At 43.8% G+C, this 20,032-nt stretch overlaps 1 protein-coding gene across 3 annotated transcripts in view; it reads right to left on the bottom strand.

Moving 5' to 3' along the window:
- usta (uronyl 2-sulfotransferase a) overlaps window positions 1-20,032 on the bottom strand; it is a 105,870-nt gene that overhangs the window by 55,477 nt on the left and 30,361 nt on the right. For all 3 annotated transcript variants that reach the window (XM_041182742.1, XM_041182741.1, XM_041182743.1), the window contains 3 exons: window positions 12,990-13,145; window positions 10,494-10,573; window positions 422-575 (listed from right to left, as the gene is read on the bottom strand). In XM_041182742.1, coding sequence (XP_041038676.1) covers window positions 422-575; window positions 10,494-10,573; window positions 12,990-13,145 — 390 coding nt within the window. The remainder of the gene's footprint in view (window positions 1-421; window positions 576-10,493; window positions 10,574-12,989; window positions 13,146-20,032) is intronic.

Here is a 20,032-nt window from a genome sequence, read left to right on the forward strand (position 1 = left end):
GTTTGTTTCATATACAAGATGCATTGCAGCATCTTCTGACAGCAGCTTCGAAATCTGCAATCTCTACCACCTAGAAGGACATAGCAAATGCATGACAACACCATGGCCTGCAAGTTCCTTTTCAAGCCACACACCAACCTGACTTGGAACTATATCGCCATTCTTGCACAGTTGCTTAGTCAAAACCCTGGAACTCCCTCCCTAACACTTGAGTGTACCTACACAACATGGACAGCAGGGGTTTGAGGCAGCGGCTCACCACCCCCTTCTCAATGGCAAAAGGGATGGGCAACAAACGTTGGCCTAGTCAGCGACACCCACATCCCGTGAAAGAATAAATACAAAAGGATGCAGCTGGCGGCACTTGAACTGAAGGAAAAGCCATCCCATGACTTCCTTATTCACAGAAATACAAACTTACCAGGTAGCGCTCCTCATCTTTCATCCCTGGTGTCCGGATTTGATGATTCTGTTCAGACCGCCAGTCCCCAAAACGTCGGAAGAAATAGTTTGATACAAATCGGTTAATCGGATCCCTGATTATATTGATGTAAACAGGTTGCTCCAATCCAAACCTAAGTCAAGAAATAATTAACCTTAGCCCATCAAATACTAATATAAAACTTACAATGCTTTTTACAGCATGATTCTCAAATGTCAGCAAATTCGCAGCCTAACCGCTCAATTATAGAAAAAAAATCTTCTTTTCAAAGTTTATTCTACATGAGACGTGGGCATTGCTGACAAGGCCAGCATTTGTTGCCCATCCTTAACTGCCCTTGAATGGAGTGGCTTGCTTGGCCATTTCAGAGGACAGTTGAGTCAACCACATTGCTTTGGGTCAGGAGTCACATGAGTCTACCTGGAGCCTGACCAGGTAAGGACAGCAGATTTCCTTCCCAAAAGGGCATTAGTAAACCAAATGAGTTTTTACAACAATCAATGATAGTTTCATGGTCACCATCACTGATACTAGCTTTCAATTTCAGATTTTATTAAATTGATTTAAATGTCACCAGCTGCTGTGGTGGGATTTGAACCTGTGCCCCCAGGGCATTAGCCTGGTCCTCTGGATTACTAATCCAGTGGTGCTACCACTATACCACTGTCTTCTCACTTCTTGTGCACTATCATACCATGTATAAATATGGTTCATACTGTTGTACTGAAGACCACTTGAAGGAGTCACTGCTTGTCCCTCAACACAAATGTGACCCTACAGCTCTGTTTGCTATCAGATCTCTCCACTGATCAGGTCAGTTCGTTAAACCACCTAGTACGGAAAATGATCTTAATGAACAACATTACATCCTGACCAAAAACAGAATTACCTGGAAAAACTCAGCAGGTCTGGCAGCATCGGTGGAGAAGAAAAGAGTTGACGTTTCGAGTCCTCATGACCCTTCAACAGAACTGGGTGAATCCAAGAAGAGGGGTGAAATATAAGCTGGTTTAAAGGGGTTGGGGGGTGTGGGGTGGTTGGGTGGGGGAAGAGAAGTGGAGGGGGGTAGTGTGGTTGGAGGGGGGTGGTGTGGTTGTAGGGACAAGCAAGCAGTGATAGGAGCAGATAATCAAAAGATGTCACAGACAAAAGAAAACAGAGGTGTTGAAATTGGTGATATTATCTAACGAATGTGCTAATTAAGAATGGATGGTAGGGCACTCAAGCTACAGATCTAGTGGGAGTGGGGTGGAAAGCCTAGCAGGACATAAACGATTTAAAAATAATGGAAATAGGTGGGAAAAGAAAAATCTATATAAATTATTGGAAAAAACAGAAGGAAGGGGGAAGAAACAGAAAGGGGGTGGGGATGGAGTTCAAGATCTAAAGTTGTTGAATTCAATATTCAGTCTGGAAGGCTGTAAAGTGCCTAGTCGGAAGATGAGGTGCTGTTCCTCCAGTTTGCGTTGGGCTTCACTGGAACAATGCAGCAAGCCAAGGACAGACATGTGGGCACGAGAGCAGGGTGGAGTGTTAAAATGGCAAGCGACAGGGAGGTTTGGGTCTTTATTGCGGACAGACCGCAAGTGTTCTGCAAAGCGGTCACCCAGTTTACATTTGGTCTCTCCAATGTAGAGGAGACCGCATTGGGAGCAATGAATGCAATAGACTAAGTTGGGGGAAATGCAAGTGAAATGCTGCTTCACTTGAAAGGAGTGTTTGGGCCCTTGGATGGTGAGGAGAGAGGAAGTGAAGGGGTAGGTGTTGCATCTTTTGCGTGGGCATGGGGAGTTGCCATAGGTGGGGGTTGAGGAGTAGGAGGTGATGGAGGAGTGGACCAGGGTGTCCCAGAGGGAACGATCCCTAAGGAATGCCGCCGGGGGGGTGAAGGGAATGTGTGTTTGGTGGTGGCATCATGCTGGAGTTGGCGGAAATGGCGGAGGATGATCCTTTGAATGCGGAGGCTGGTGGGGTGATAAGTGAGGACAAGGGGGACCCTATCATGTTTCTGGGAGGGAGGAGAAGGCATGAAGGCGGATATACTGGAGAAAGAGTTGTGGAAGGGGGCTGGAGTAGGACTGGAACAAGGAATGTTCCACATACCCCATAAAGAGGCAGGTATAGCTGGGGCCCATGCGGGTACCTATAGCCACACCTTTTATTTGGAGGAAGTGAGAGGAGTTGAAGGAGAAATTGTTCAGTGTGAGAACAAGTTCAGCCAGACGGAGGAGAGTAGTGGTGGATGGAGATTATTCGGGCTTCTGTTCGAGTAAGAAGCTAAGGGCCCTCAGACCATCTTGGTGGGGGATGGAGGTGTAGAGTGAATTGACGTCCATGGTGAAGAGGAAGCGGTTGGGGCCAGGGAACTGGAAATTGTTGATGTGACGTAAGGTGTCAGAGGAATCACGGATGTAGGTGGGAAGGGACTGGATAAGGGGAGAGAGAAGGGAGTCAAGATAACGAGAAATGAGTTCCGTGGGCAGGAGCAAGCTGACATGATCGGTCTACCGGGACAGTTCTGTTTGTGGATTTTGGGTAGGAGGTAGAAGCGGGCCGTCCGAGGTTGGGCAACTATCAGGTTGGAAGCTGTGGGAGGAAGATCTCCAGAGGAGATGAGGTCAGTGACAGTCCTGGAATGCATCGACACCAACACCCATCTAGGACCCTCCACCCTTGCCTGTCCCTCCGTCCCCACGCCATCTTCCAATCCCAGCCCCAGCCGTGTATTCACTATACCCCCTGACCTTCCCCTCTCCGATGCTGAATGTTCAGTACTCAGCAAAGGACTTAGTTTCATACCCTTATGCCCTCATCTCAATGAATTTCGGGCTTGGCACGATGCTGAACTCTTCTTCCGACGTCTTCGTCTCCGGGCTCACTTCTTTGGGCAGGAGTCCTCTTTCCGTACAACGGATCCTTTTACCCACCTCCAATATTCTTCCTCCACCTGGACCCCTCCCTCTGGATTCTTACCTTCTCTTGATCTTTTCATTGAGAACTGTCAGTGTGACATTCGTCGTCTCAATTTCTCTGCTCCTCTCACCCATTCTAATCTGTCTCTCTCTGAACTTACTGGACTCCGTTCTCTCAGGTCCAACCCCAACATTGTCATCAACCCACTGACAAGGGTGGTGCTGTTGTTGTCTGGCGCACTGACCTCTACCTCGCGGAGGCTGAGCGTCAACTAGCGGACACTTCCTCCTACCTCTCCCTGGACCATGACCCCACCACTGAACATCAAGCCATTGTTTCCAGGACTGTCACTGACCCCATCTCCTCTGGAGATCTTCCTCCCACAGCTTCCAACCTGATAGTCGCCCAACCTCGAATGGCCCGCTTCTACCTCCTACCCAAAATCCACAAACAGAACTGTTCCGGTAGACCGATCGTGTCAGCTTGCTCCTGCCCCACGGGACTCATTTCTCGTTATCTTGACTCCCTTCTCTCTCCCCTTGTCCAGTCCCTTCCCACCTACATCCACAATTCCTCTGACACCTTACGTCACATCAACAATTTCCAGTTCCCTGGCCCCAACCGCTTCCTCTTCACCATGGACGTCCAATCCCTCTACACCTCCATCCCCCACCTGGATGGTCTGAGGGCCCTTAGCTTCTTCCTCGAACAGAGGCCCGAACAATCCCCATCCACCACTACTCTCCTCCGTCTGGCTGAACTTGTTCTCACACTGAACAATTTCTCCTTCAACTCCTCTCACTTCCTCCACATAAAAGGTGTGGCTATGGGTACCCGCATGGGCCCCAGCTATGCTTGCCTCTTTATGGGGTATGTGGAACATTCCTTGTTCCAGTGCTACTTCGGCCCCCTTCCACAACTCTTTCTCCGGTACGTCGATGATTACTTCGGTGCTGCTTCATGCTCTCGTCGGGACTTGGAAAAATTTATTAATTTTGCTTCTAATCTCCACCCCTCCATCATTTTCACGTGGTCTATCTCTGACACTTCCCTTCCCTTCCTTGACCTCTCTGTCTCAATCTCTGGTGATAAACTGTCCACCAATATCCATTACAAGCCTACCAGCTCTCACTGCTACCTCAACTACAGCTCCTCACACCCCGCTTCCTGTAAGGACTCCATCCCAATCTCTCAGTTCCTTCGCCTCCGTCGCATCTGTTCTGATGATGCTACCTTCAAAAACAGTTCCTCTGACATGTCCTCCTTCTTCCTTAACCGAGGTTTTCCACCCACGGTCGTTGACAGGACCCTCAACCTTGTCCAGCCCATCTCCCATGCATCCGCCCTCACGCCTTCTCCTCCCTCCCAGAAAGATCCTCACTTATTACCCCACCAGCCTCCGCGTTCAAAGGATCATCCTCCACCATTTCCGCCAACTCCAGCATGATGCCATCACCAAACACACATTCCCTTCACCCCCCCCGGCGGAATTCTGTAGGGATCGTTCCCTCTGGGACACCCTGGTCCACTCCTCCATCACCCCCTACACCTCAACCCCCACCTATGGCACCTCCCCACGCAAAAGATGCAACACCTGCCCCTTCAATTCCTCTCTCCTCACTGTCCAAGGGCCCAAACACTCCTTTCAAGTGAAGCAGCATTTCACTTGCATTTCCCCCAACTTAGTCTACTGCATTCGTTGCTCCCAATGCAGTCTCCTCTACATTGGAGAGACCAAACGTAAACTGGGCGACCGCTTTGCAGAACACTTGCGGTCTGTACGCAAGAAAGACCCAAACCTCCCTGTCGCTTGCCATTTTAACACTCCATCCTGCTCTCTTGCCCACATGTCTGTCCATGGCTTGCTGCATTGTTCCAGTGAAGCCCAACGCAAACTGGAGGAACAGCATCGCATCTTCCGACTAGGCACTTTACAGCCTTCCGGACTGAATATTGAATTCAACAACTTTAGATCTTGAACTCCCTCCTCCATCCCCACCCCCTTTCTGTTTCTTCCCCCTTCCTTTTGTTTTTTCCAATAATTTATATAGATTTTTCTTTTCCCACCTATTTCCATTATTTTTAAATCTTTCATGCCCTGCTAGCCTTTTCACCCCACCCCCACTAGAGTTGTAACTTGAGTGCCCTACCATCCATTCTTAATTAGCACAGTCGTTTAGATAATATCACCAACTTCAACACCTTTGTGTTCTTTTGTTCTTTTATCTGTGACATCTTTTGATTATCTGCTCCTATCACTGCTTGCTTGTCCCTACAACCACACCACCCCCCTCCACTTCTTCCCCCCCCCCCCCCCCCCCCCCCCCCCCAAAAAAAAAAAACAGCTTATATTTCACCCCTCTCCTTGGATTCACCCAGTTCTGTTGAAGGGTCATGAGGACTGAAAACGTCAACTCTTTTCTTCTCCACCGATGCTGCCAGACCTGCTGAGTTTTTCCAGGTAATTCTGTTTTTGTTTTTTTGATTTCCAGCATCCGCCGTTTTTTGTTTTTAATACATCCTGACTATTGTTTATGATCCCCAGCTGAGGTTACCACTGGAGAAACCTGATCCTAAGGTGGAACCCAGCTTGATAGACCCTAACTCTAGTTTGTTTAAATGAGTGGAGAGTAGCTACTGAACAGAGTCAGCTAATGAAGTTTTAAAAAAAGAATAAAAGTTATTAAACAAGAAAAGATGAGCTATATTACAATACTCCTTCACCCACAACCAAACCTTTACAGCTATATACAGATTTATAAGGATAACACAAGTTACTAAAACTATCTTATACACTAATGTTCAAAGTAAGTACACAGTAAGTAAGGCAACCTGTGTTCAGACACACCACACTTTGAAACCAAGTGACTGATGCCACCCCAGACAGATGCTATGGATCTCTCCTCAGCTCCCCCCAGGCGCTTGTCACACTGTGAGCCAACTAGTCTCACTGAACTCCATCTTTCACACAAAGGTTCCCAATCTCCACTGTCCAAGAACTTGCTTCGGAATCTTCTCCCAAACTGATGCTCTCTTTCCGACATCTTCCGCAAGGGGTCACCTCCAGGGTTTCGAACTCTCTTTCCCATGTTCCTCTCCCCTGGGTCACCACATACATTCAAGCTTTCTTCCATGCACTCTCTCTCTCTTTGACTCAGCCATCATCAGTACACCACTGCTTCACATGCCCATGGCAAAGAGTTACAGACCTTCAGTTGTCTCTTTGGGCCTTCTGACTTTTCCCAAGGCTTTATCTCTTTAAGCTTCAAGCCTTTCCCTCTGCTCCTTACTTTTCTTTACACAGAACATGACCTTTTCTAGGTTCCTGTCCTTCCTTCGACTAGAAGGTCTTTCGCCTGTTCCATTCTCCTGGATTCTAGGGGACTTTCTTCGTTAGCTTTGGGAATGGCTATGTGTCCCTTTTGCTCCAGTCTCTCTCTGGCAGCTACTTTCAACCAACTTTAGCTTGGGACTGGCTATCTGCCTCTTCTAGGTTGCTTCTGCTTGGCAGCTGTCTTCAAAGCCAACTGAACTCAAACAGCTTCCAAATCAAACTGTTGTTTCTAGTTTTGTGTGTGTGTTGCCTGCATCTCTGGATCCCTGTTGCTAGAAAAAAAAAACTGGACTGTTGTCTACTCTTCTGTTTGCTTAACTTCTCTTTAGGAGTCTTAAACTCTCACCAGAAATGCAGGCATCTTTTAAAGTGAAACTAAAACTCAACTTGACCTTTTCTTAACACACAAATACAGAAATACAAATCAAACTTAAACTTTAAAGCTAAAACTCATTCCTAACGCTCACAAATATAAATATAACTTACTTAAACTATCTCTTTTTCCTAACACTATCTTATCAGGAAGGTTTACAATTACTTGAATCAAGCTCAGAATTTTCCTCAATGTATACCTCAAACCTAGGGCGTCGTTTTTGAATAATGCATATATAGTGTTATCCCATGCCACTCTCTGAACACACATCTACACAGCACAACAGCCCATCCAACCCCAAACATCACAACAGGGTGCAAATGCCCTGACTTTTAGGATCATATATTATAGAAGGACATGATTCAGCCCACGGTACCTTGAAAGAGCTAACCAATTCATCCCACTCCCTTTCATAGCCCTGTAAATTGTTCATTTTCAATTATCTATCCAATTCCCTTTTGAAATTTACTATTGACTCTGTTTTGGCTACCCTGTCAGGCAGCATATTCCAGATCAAAACAACTTACTGTAAAAAAAAAATTCTCATCTCCCATTGACTTTTGCCAATTAACTTAAAAATTTTATTGGAGGTTGTTTACAATAAGCTACAGTTTCAACAAAGCAGCAAATGGGAGGAGGATTGCTTCAAGATGATTGCTATTTATATCTCAACATAGCCTTTTGAGACACATTGTATTTAAAGCCACACACAAAAGGTACAATTTAAGCACCAACTAATGATAAATATCTGTTCTGCATTAAATATCTGAAACTATTCTTTTTAAAAGTCACAATTATTTAGGGTGGGATTTCAGGGAGAGGTGGGGTGAAAATTCAAGCTTTGAGCACAAACATCCTATAGATTTGTGAAACTGGGACTCCTTCAATAGGTTGGCACCAGTTCTTAATGAACCTCCACGGAATGTTGGGCAAATTCAACGTAGGTGTCAATATTAAAAAATCAAGTTTTCTAAGATTTGCAGAGTTCTTAACATGCTATCTTCGGCTCAGTGAATAAGAAGGTCACAGATTCAAGAAACTTGAGCACATAATCCAAAGCGACAGTCCTAGTGTAGGACTGATGGACGTTGCATTTTCAGAAGCACGGACTTTGGGGTGAGGCGTTAAACCTAAGTCAGCCCTCTCAGATAAATGTAAAAGACGCCATGGCACTATTTGAAGAGGAGTAGGAAGCTCTTCTGGTGATCCTAACTGTCCTGTTGTAGCTTACAATAGAAGTCTGTTACACCCTCAACTCTGAGAGCAAACTGGGCTTTGTATCCTATCCCCAATAAGCTTTCCCCTTTACTGCAAAGAACAAATCTAGAAGCTTGCCTCCATTAACCTCTGCTTCGAACAAATTCAAGCCAAGCATTCAATAGGTCTGTGGGAAATCTTCAAGTCTAAAATAGACGGAGCACAAAATGAATATATCCCTTTAAAGGGGATACTTCAAAAGGAATGAGAGAGAAAGACTAAACTGAAACTTAAAAGGAAGGCACACATTGGGTTAACAATACTCAAGTTAATCATGGGGACAGAGTAGTGAGAAAGTGGAACTCGCTAACACAAGAAGTTGGAGTAAATAGCATTGATTTAAGGGGAGAAAGAAATGGATTAAGTTTATAGGGCGAGATGAAGCAAGGTGGGAGATGCGGGTGGAGTATAAACACCAATCTTTTGGGATGAACAAGTTCTGTAACATCCCATGTAATTCTTGCCTGCAATAATCAATAACACATTTCCTATCCAATTAGAAGCAAATTCCCCCTCCCTACACGCTGAAAAACCTTTTCCAGCCTCTTGCGCAAGGAAACAGCACCACCCCCAAACCAGAGGCTGAAAAGCTACTCTCTGTATATGCATCCCCCCCACTGGACCCAACAGAGCCAAATGTTCTTGGTCCTTCCTCCTCCTTCAGAGGTGGAATTGGACCCTCGGCACAATTGAAGATGAAAATTATTTGTGGTTCAGCTTTGGCTGGCATTCAACCTTCCTCCATCCACCTCTGCCCCTCTATTTACTCCTCTGGGCTGGCGTCTTTGCCCTCACCCTCACTGTCTATCTTCTGACTATAACTTTTCCTTCCCCACTACCTGTGAAGAAATGGGCTCTGGTCTACTGTCACATATTCATTTACTGGCTTCTGTCATTCCCTCTGCTCCTGTCCTATTCCCCTCCTTTTCCCCTTTCTAATACATATCTCTCCATTCTTTGTCTAGCCTGATATCTCCCCCTCCTATCTCCCTCCTTCTGCTCTCCAGCCTGAACATGCTTGTCCCATTAAGGTCCAGCTTTTCCACTGCTTTATGACCTGCTGGACCCAAAAACTGGATTTGTCCTTGATGCCCCACGTACAATGACAAGGGAGGTCAACTAGCATTCAGTATTTAATATTGTGCACAGTTCTGGTCTTCGTATTCTAAAAAAAGTAATATATCCATTGGAGAAGATATAAGCAAGGTTTATAAGGATAACAACACAAGAATGGAGAGGTTATACACATCAGGGAAGATTGAACAGGTTAGGGCTCTTTTCTTTAGAAAACAGAGGTATAAAGGGATGATGTGAAAGGGATTTTAAAAATTATGAGAAGGTTTGATAAGATAAATGTAAAAAGAAGTTTCCACTTGATGGAGAATCAAAAACTAGGGCCCATAATATAGTATAAGTTAGGATTGTTCTCCTTGGAGAAGGTTGAGAGGAATTTGATAGAAGTATTCAAAATCATGAGGGGCATGGACAGAGTAGATAGGGAGAAAATGTTCCAATTGGTGGATCGATCAAGATCCAAGGTAATGGACAAAAGAGGCAGTGGCGACATGAGGAAAATCTTCTTCATGCAGCAAGTGATTAGGGTCTGGAATACACTGCTCGAGAGCATGGTGGAGGCAGGGTCAATTGAGGCTTTCAAAAGGGAATTGGATTAATATCCGAAAAAGGACAAATTTTCAGGACTACAGGAAAATAGCAGGGGAGTGGCACTAGGTGAATTGCTCCTTCAGAGGGCGAGCACCAACATAATGGGCTGAATGGTTACAGCACAAAAGGAGGCCATTCAATGATTCTATGAATATAAAATAGTCACTAATAGATGCAATAGAGAATTCAGGAGAAACTTTCAACCAACGAGTGGCTAGAATGTGGCACTCATCACTACTTAATGTGGTAAGGTGAATAGGATAGATGCAGTTATAGGGAAACTGAAATATCCTTAGATGTTATGCTCAACACCTGGAGTTTGGCTTGAACTCACTAGCTTCTGAGGGAGGAGAGTTACCACCTCTCAAGGCTAACACTTAAGACAATACACGCAGGATCAACTGTTAGTAACTCTGACCACTTGTGGTAGTAAGTTCAGAAGAGAACCGTACTACATTAACAGAAGATTTCACAATTGTGCAAACAAAGAAATAAACTGCATTTATTACCTTGTAAAGTTAAGGAAATGAACATGCCGTGTATACAAGTAAGGTTGTTCTCCAAGGCTGATATTGGTTATTAATTCCATCTGTAAAAACGGAAGACAAAAAAATCATGTGTTTTAAAAACAGACGTCATTTAGCTCCTGCCGTTTTCCCTCTGCTTGTGCAATCACAGCCCTATCCAAGGAGGGCAACAGCTTCTAGGGTTATTAGAAGTGGGAATAAAAATCCCACAGCAGCTTTCTGTTAATGTGACAACAGGCTGACCGATTACGGACAGTGCCCAGGACTACTGCGGACCTGCCTGGCTCAGGGATCAGCTTACTGAGTCTGACAATGGAGGGTTGGCACCACAAAGCCAGCATGACCACCAAAAGGACCTCTCTTCCCTAAGGGATAGTCACTGGTTGGTCAACAGACAATGGATGAGAACAAGTTTGAACCTTGTTATACATTACATCCTAATACCCAGATACTTGCCATTTTGTAATCCCATCACTGGGTGCACGTGTCAGCAAATACACTCCACGTGATATCAAGAAATGGCTGAAGGCACTCAATACTGTAAAGGCTATGGGCCCTGACAACATTCTGGCAAGAGTATTGAAGACTTGTGCTCCAGAACTAGCCGTGCCCCTAGCTGAGCTGTTCCGTTGCAGCTACAACACTGGCATCTACCTGGCAATTCGGAAAACTGCCGAGATATGTCCTGTCCACAAAAAGGAAGACAAATCCAACCTGGTCAATCACCACCAAATCAGTCTACGCTTGATCAGCAGCAAAGTAAAGGAAGGCGTCATCGACAGTGCTATCAAGCAGCACTTACTCAGCAATAACTTATTCACTGATGCTCAGTTTGGGTTTCACCAGGGACACTCAGCTCATGGCTCATTACAGCCTTGATCCAAACATGAACAAAAGAGCTGAACTCAAGAGATGAAAGAAGAGTGCCTACCCTTGACATCAAGGCAGCATTTGACCAAGTGTGGCATCAGGGAGCCCTAGCTAAACTGGAATCAATAGGAATCAGGTGGAAAACTCACCGCTGGTTGAAGTCATACCTAGCACAAAGGAAAATTGATGAAATTGTTGGCGATCAATCATCTCAGTCTCAGAACATCACTGCAGGAGTTTCTCAGGGTAGTATCCTAGGCATAACCATCTTCTGCTACTTCATCAATGAACTTCCTTCCATCATAAGGTCAGAAGTGGTGATATTCATGGATGATTGCACAACATTCAACATCATTCGCAACTCCTCAGATACTGAAGCAGTTCATATCCATATGCAGCAAGACCTGGACAATGTTCAGGCTCGGGCTGACAAGTGGCAAATAACATTCATGCCACACAAGTACCATCTCCAACAAAAGAGAATCTAATCATCGCCCCATTCAGTGGCATTACAAATGCTGAATCCCCCAATATCAACATCCTGGGTTGGGGGAGGGAGGTTACCATTGACCAGAAACTGAACTGGACCCACCCTATAAATGCTAAGGCTGCAAGAGCAAGACAGAGGCTGGGATTTCTGCAGTGAGGAACTCATCTTCTGGCTCCCCAAAGCCTGTCCACCATATTCAAGTCAGGAGTGGGATGGAATACTTGCCACTTGCCCAGATGAGTGCGGCTCCTTTAACACTCAAGAAGCTCAACACCATTCAGGGCAAAGCCCACTTGATTGGCACCCCATCCACCACCTTTAACATTCATTCTCTCCACCACCGACGCACAGTGGCGGAAGTGTGTATCACCTACGAGATGCACTGCAGCAATTCACCAAGGATCCTTTGACAGCATCTTCCAAACCCACAACTGCCTAGAAGGACAAGGGCAGCAGATGCATGGGAACACCACCACCTGCATATTCCCCTCCAAGCCACACACTATCCTGACTTGGAACTATATTGATGTTCCTTCTCTGTCACTGGGTCAAAATCCTGGAACACCCTCCCTATCAGCACTGTGGGTGTACCTACACCACATGGGCTGCAGCGGTTCAAGGTGGTAGTTCACCGCATTCTCAAGGGCAATTAGGGATGGTCAATAAATTCTGGCCTAGCCAGCAGCCTCCACATCCCATGACTTAATTAAACAAAAAAAGCAGGCCTAACATCATCAGCAATTGATCGCAGATGCAGTTCAGTACAGATAAACATAAAATCATTATAGAAGTAAGGAGGGAGTATCTTTTTAAATGGAGCAATATATTGCATGCCAATTAGGTAAAAAATCCGAGCAATTATGGTGGATAAAATCATGAAATCAGCCCCATGCTTAGCTGCAGTGAGAAAAAGCTAGGCCAACATTAGCAGAGGGATGGAAATGTTGCTGGCCAGAATCCAACTAGGGAATTGTATGCAGTTCTAGTTACCTCATCATTCACTGCCAATGAGGCACTGCAGAGGTGTGTACTGAAAATTATCTTGGGTATCAGGATCCTAAGTTATTGGCAATGGTGAAGGAAGTTAAATTCATTCTTTTCAAAAAAGGGATGCTGACCTGTTCATTTCTATTTAGCCTGGTTTTGTTGTGAACATCTGAATTTATGAGGTTGAAATGGTTTCTCTCCGTTAAGACTCTCAGTAGCTGCACCACAGTCCGGCTTCCACATTTTCCAACTCTGTTGTAAACCAGCTGGCTGGGGAATGGCAGAACCTGTTCAGAATGGGAAAGCACAGCACATTAAACAGCTGCTCTATCAGCACCTCAGCCATGTAATATTGCAGGAAATAATTTGGCGCTCTGTTCACTGTTTCATCTCTTGGTCAGTCTTCATACTTAAATATCAGCCAGCTACTTGACAATACAGAATATCTGAACTGGCCCAGCCGTTACCTCTAGGCTATACACATAGGCTACAGATCAAGAGTCAATCACAGACTACGGATCAAGAGTCAATCACATCACCAAAGGTCCTCTGAAACGGCCTAGCAAGCTACTCAGTTGCATGGAACCGTTAACAGATATAGCAGCATTTTGGGGGTATCAACAGCACATGGACAGTTCAGGAAGGCGGCTCACCACCACCTTCTTGAGGGTAATTAAGGGTGAGCCATAAATGCTGGATTGCCAGCGATGCTTACATTCAACGAGCGAATAATAAAAATTTTCACGTTGCCTTCCTCCTGCATTGAAGGCACATAGGTCTCCATAACCAATGAAGTGAGGTAAGTGTAATGTTGATGGAATTGATGAGAAATTCCAGTCACCTTGAGAATTACTTTAGATACAATAAACAGACTGCAGAGTACAATTTACTTCATATTATTTGAACTAAATTCACATCTGACACTTAATTTCAAAACCATGCACTCCCAAATTCCAAACTTCAATTTTTTTCTGATCTTCCATGTGTTCCTAATCACTCTGCCTACTCTAGTTTGACAACAGAATGAAAGAGAGCTAGTTAGTTTCAGATTTCCACCATCTGCAATTTGGATGAGACTCAAGAGTTCTATTTTAAATTAGTCGGGAGCTCTTCAATTTAGTCCTACAGCTGGGTCAAAGGACAGAATCAAAATAACATTTGAAGCGGGAAATATTTAAGACTACTTTATGATCAGTTAAAAATCAAAACGGCTATGTGTTTAGATCCGAGAAACCGTGACTTCAAGTTATAAAGAATTTTCTAAGATCCCTGATGACCAGAAGATCACAAGTTAGATTTTCATTCTGCATCGAGTTAGTCTACCTTGGTAAACATAGCTTTATATTGCGTTTCTGGGAAGGGGACTGGAGGAGGTTGGGTGAAACACGGAGGGGAAGAGTTGGAATACAAGTGATATTAATGCCTCTACGCTAGAGGAAAATAAAATTAGACTGATCACCACTCCTGATCTCCATTAGATGACTCCTGCTGAACATCAGGTACAAGGCTGGACTTGTAATGTTCGCCCTATGCCCAATCTCTCAGACACACCCTCTCTCCACAGCACTCACTGCTTGGATTCACAGGAGGTCAATGAACACAGCTGAATGCAATTCTGAAAAGGAGGAAGAAAACAAGCACTGGAGAAATGGTTTTGCAAAGTTCTCTTCCCCTTCAGGACGAGAAATGTAATTTCCACAGTACCAGATCTACCCCCCCCCCCCCCCCCCCCCCCCCACCCCCAAATATGCTCACGAGACTTGTTTCAGGAGTCAGACAGAGAGTGTTTGAAGCTTATACAAGTAACATACAGTGAGCTGATTCCTAAAAACCAATACTATTAAATACCACAGAAGATTACTGTGTCACTTTTGTGGCTTGAATATTTGATGTAGAAACAGAGAGCCACAGTTCCATAACCAACCTAATGCGTATGTCAAACCAGTCTGCTTACCAAACACTGTGTCTCTGTTCTGATCTAGGGCTGGAGTTTGCATACCTGCTGTTTCCAGACCAATGTGCTGCATTCATGGCAGGGGCTAAATGAACGTCTTTATTTGAGTTGAGAACCAGCAGACAAACAGAAAGTTTCAACTATGCTAATTTAAAAAAAATCTAAACCAGTGTCTGCTGAAAAGGCAACAGATTACTGAGGTCACAAGGCAGCATTTATGGACACAGCCATCTAGTGCACAGTCTCCATCTCACCTGAGGCCGAAGGGAACAAGACTGTGATTTTTCTTGTTGGCCGGTTGTAAGAACTTACTGCTGCTTTTGCCCTGAAACTGAATTCTTTGTTTACTGCGGTAATAAAAAAATATCCTGAGTGTGTCATAAAGGCACAATTTTCATAACCTCCAACAGTGCACAAGGAAACAGCAGAAAACATGTTTTAAGGGAAGAAAACCATTTACATCTGGAGAAAATGCTGACAGGGAGTTAGCATAAATCATTTGCCCTTCCCTATTTAATTAGTCTTTTTCTAGCCTTGATGTTTTATTAATTTTGAGCTGCTGTCCTCTGGTCTTTCCCTTTTGACACATTTTGCTTTTTCCCCTTGGCTTAAATCAGTCTTGCATTCATGTTTTTTCATATTTTTTCCAAGTAATCCCAGCATGTACACTACCAGAAAACGCCATCGTAGTCTCTCAGGCTGATCCAGAATATAAAGCATTCCACACTGCTCTATTTTCTGTGCTCATTTGCTTTCTCTGTCAAATATTTACACAGTCTCCTCTTGAATTTGCAGCCATGGCCAGTCTGTTCCATACACATTCATTTTAAAAAACTTGGAAGACTTCACTAAAGTCTCCTATGAACCTGTCTTCCAGGGAAAATATTCCCAATTTCTATAGCCTTTTTATATTGTGGCCAAATGAATGCAGTACTGAGGTAGCATTGCACTATCAGAGGTACCATCTTTCAGATGAATCATTAAATCAAGGACCCGTCTCTCCCCCTGGGTGGACGTAAAAGATTCATAGCACTATTCAAGAAGAGCTGGGGAGTTCTTCCCGGTGTTCTGGCCAACAAATCCCTCAAAGTACACCACTAAAAATAGAATTTCTGGTGCCACGTATTAATGAGTATAGTAGTAGGAAGATACAGCAGATAAATGCGTGTTAGACGATGGTCCTGGAGGCCGGCGGGGGGGTTTAAGATTCCTAGGACTTTGAGACCAGTTCTGGGGGAGATGGGACTTGTACAGGCCACAGGGATTGCACCTGAACAGAACCTGCACCAAAGCACTTGTGGGGTGCTTTGCTAGAGCTATTGGGGAGGGTTTAAACTAATGACAGAGGGTGAGAACCAGGAAGTAACATTAGAGAGGAAAAACAAGATGTACAAAGAATTGGGAGAGATAGGTAAAGTGAGATTGTGTGAGTGAATACAATAAGGTTTAAAGTGGGTTTTCAGTGCGCACTTGAATGCACGGAAGGTGGTAAATAAGGTCAGTGAGCTGCAGGCACAAGTACCCACAATGAAGTATGATTTTGTGGCAGTAAAAGAGACCTGGCTCAAAAAAGGGCAGGACTGGGTACTAACTATTCCTGGATACAAGGTGTTCAGGAAAGACAGTGAAGGAAAGAAAGGAAGAAGGGTGGCAGTGTTGATTAAGAACATTATTAAAATGCCTAAGAGGATGCCCTAGAGGGGTCAAGGGCAAAATCTATTTGGTTAGAACTAAGAAACAATAGAGGTACCATTACAATACTGGGTGTATTCTATCGGCCTCCAACTAGCAGGAATGCAACACAGGGACAAATTTGCAAGGAAATTAGAGCTGCAAGAACTATAGAGTAGTTATAATACGAGGCTTTAATTATCTTAATAAAGACTGGGATAGTAATAGTGTAACGGACATAAAGGGGAAAATAGTTTCTAAAGCACGTTCAGGAGAATTTTCCACATGAGTATATTTCCAGTACAATGAGGAAGTAGGCATTGCTGGATCTGGTTCTAGGGAATGAGGTAGGACAAGTGAATCTAGTGTCAGTTGGGAAGCTTTTACGGAACAGTGATCAGAACAGGTCTGGTTCAGGTAAATTGGAATCATAGGACCACAGGCAAACCAATTGAACAATAGGTTGTCTTAAAGAGTTGATTGTTCCAGTGAGGTCAAGGTACATTCCCACGAGGGGGAAGGTAGGGCAAGAAGTCAGAGTTCCCTGGATAATAAAAGAGAAAGAAATTAAGATGAAGCAGAAAAAGAGCCATATGACAGCTGTCAGGTTGATAACAGAAGAGAGAACCAGGCTGAATTTAGCAGGTTCAGAGGTAAGCATAAAAAGGAATGAGACGTGAGAGTATGAGAATAAAATGACAGTCAACAAAAAGGGGATCCAAACACCTTCTACAGGCATATAATTAGTACAGGATGGTAAAAGGAGGAGTAGATCCAATTAACAACCAAAAAGGGGATTTACACATGAAGGCAGAGGACATGGTTGATGTACTGAATAAGTAATTTGCACCTATCTTTATCAAGGAAGATGCTGCTGCCAAAGTCATGGAGAAAGAAGAAGTAGTTGAGACACTGGGAGGCTAAAGAAATAATTAAGAGGAGATATTAGATAGGCTGGCTGTAATTAAAGTTGATAAGTCACCAGGACTGGATGAGATGCATCTGAGGATACTGAGGGAAGGAAGGGTGGAAATTGTGGAAGTGTCAGCCATAATCTTTCAATCCTCCTTCGATACAAGAGATGGTGCCAGAGGTCTGGAAAATTGCAAATGCTCCTCCCTTGTTCAAAAAGGGTGCAAGAGTAAACCTAGTAGCTACAGGCCAATCAGTTTAACCACAGTAGTGGGAAAGCTTTTAGAAATGATACAGAGGACAAAATTAATAGTCATTTGGGCAAATATGGATTAAGGAAATCTAGCACGGGTTTGTTAAAGGAAAATATGAGTTTCCTGATGAAGTGACAAGAAAAGGCTGAAGAGGGTAATGTGGCTGATGTGACACAGTCTTTCAAAAGGCATTTGATAAAGTGTCATGTAACAGGCTTGTTAGCAAAGTTAAAGCTCATGCATGGCAGCATGGAGACAAAGTTGGCCAAGGGACAGGTAACAGAGGTTGGTGGTGACTGGTAGTTTTTTGGACTAGAGGAAGCTATATAGTGGGGTTCCCCAGGGGTCAGTATTAGGGCCTTAACTTTCCTTGAGCTATCAATGAACTAGATTTGGGTGGTGCAGATCACAATTTAAAAATTTGCAAATGACACAAAACTTGTATTATGAACTGTGAGGAAGATAGTGATAGGCTTCAAGAGGACATAGACAGGCTGGTGGAATGGGCAGACATGTTGACAAATGAACTCTAATGCAGAGAACGAGGAAAGGTAATATAAAATAAAAAACAGAATTTCAAATGGAGTGCAGGAGCATAGGACCTGGAGGTATTCATGCTTGATTCATTGAAGATAGCATGACAGATTGAGAAAGCAGTTAATAAGGCATTTTGATCCTAGGATTTATAAATAGAGGCATAAGGGTACAAAAGCAAGGAAATTATTGTGAACCATTATAAAACTGAGTTTGACTGTAACTGGAGCTGTGTCCCCAGTTCTGGGCATCTGTCATGAAGCTATTAATGTATATAATGTTATTGGAATTTTTTTTTTTTTAAATAGAGGTTTAGTCTGTGCGTGTTAATTGGATCAATGCCAGCAACTCTGGGTATTTTGATGTATAGTAGTTTTGAGATGTAAACAGAGGGGTAAAGAATAGATTTGCATTTTGTGAATAGAGCAGTCAAGAAGGGGAGTAAAATCTGGCATCTAGCTAGGAGACACCAAACAATGTGTATATTACTAAGAAAATTGGTACTATGAAAGAGGTTTTATTGTTAGAAGAAGTGGAGTTCAAAGGGCCTGGTGATACAATGAGAATCTGCATCCAAAGGGAAGGCTGGGTATACTCTGAGAGGAGCTTGTGTGTGAAAGGCACAGGCATGTAAGATTATAGCCTGTAAGCCTACAAATGTCTGCAAGGGAACCAAGTTGAAAGGCACCTCATTTGAATCTGTAAGGTGAAAATGTTTTGTCTGGTGTCTGCTTAAAGTCTATGGGTTGTTGTTGCCTTAGTGGAGATTAGTTTGGGAATTTGTTAAAAGTTATGACAGTAGCAATTTGTAGCCATGTGTATATATTTAATACCCTGTTGTAAACTAATAAGTGTCTCATTTAGTTTGATATAAAAACCTCTCAAGAACTGGTGGTCTTATTCCTGAATTTACAGCTGCAACTCAAAACTTAGCAATTGAAAATATAGGTTATGACAGTTGTTTAAAGTTTCCCCCTGAGATGTTAAATAACTCAGCCTTTAAAAACCGCTGTATCATAACAGCACCACACTTTAGGAATGATTTGAGGGCATTGGGGAGGGTGCAGAGAAGATTTATGAGAATGATTCCAGGGATGAGAGGCTTCAGTTACAAGGATAGATTACCAAAGCTGGGGCTGTTCTCTTTCAAGAAGAGAAGGTTGAGAGGAGATTTGATAGAGGTGTTCAAAATCATGAGGGATTTGGCCAGAGTCTATAGAGAGAAACTGTTCCCAATGGCAAAAGGCTCAAGAAGCAGGGGACGCTGATTTAAGGTGACTGGTAAAAAAGCAACGACGACATGAGAAAAAATATTTTTTAACGTAGCAAGTGGTGAGCATCTGGAATGTGCTGCCTGAGAGTGTGGTGGAGGCAGGCTTAATTGTGGCTTTCAAAGGGGAATTGGATAATTATCTGAAGGGAAAAATTTGTAGGGCTACAGGAAAAAGGCGCTTGGCCTAAATAGCCAAGTGGTTATGGTACTGGGTTTGTAACCTCAAGATCAAGAGTTCAAATCTCACAATGGCAAACTATGAAACAATGTAACTTCATCTGAATAGGAACAGATGGAAACGTGTTTGTACTCGAAAGAGTTACAGGAAAAAGGCAGGGGAGTGGAACAAGCTGAGTCGCTCTTAGAGAGCCAGCAAGGACATACCAGGCCGAATGGTCTCTTCCTAGCTGTGAACATTCTATGATTATCTCATCTGCTGTTTGTGATTGTTTACTGTGTTTCCTACATTACAACAGTGACTACACTTCAAAAGTAATTCATTGGCTGTGAAGCACTTTGGGATGCCTGGAGGTTGTAAAAGCACTAAAGAAATGCAAGCCTCTCTTTCTTACAGGT

This window comes from Carcharodon carcharias, chromosome 2 (genome assembly GCF_017639515.1).
Source record: "Carcharodon carcharias isolate sCarCar2 chromosome 2, sCarCar2.pri, whole genome shotgun sequence".
NCBI classification, from domain to species: domain Eukaryota; kingdom Metazoa; phylum Chordata; class Chondrichthyes; order Lamniformes; family Lamnidae; genus Carcharodon; species Carcharodon carcharias.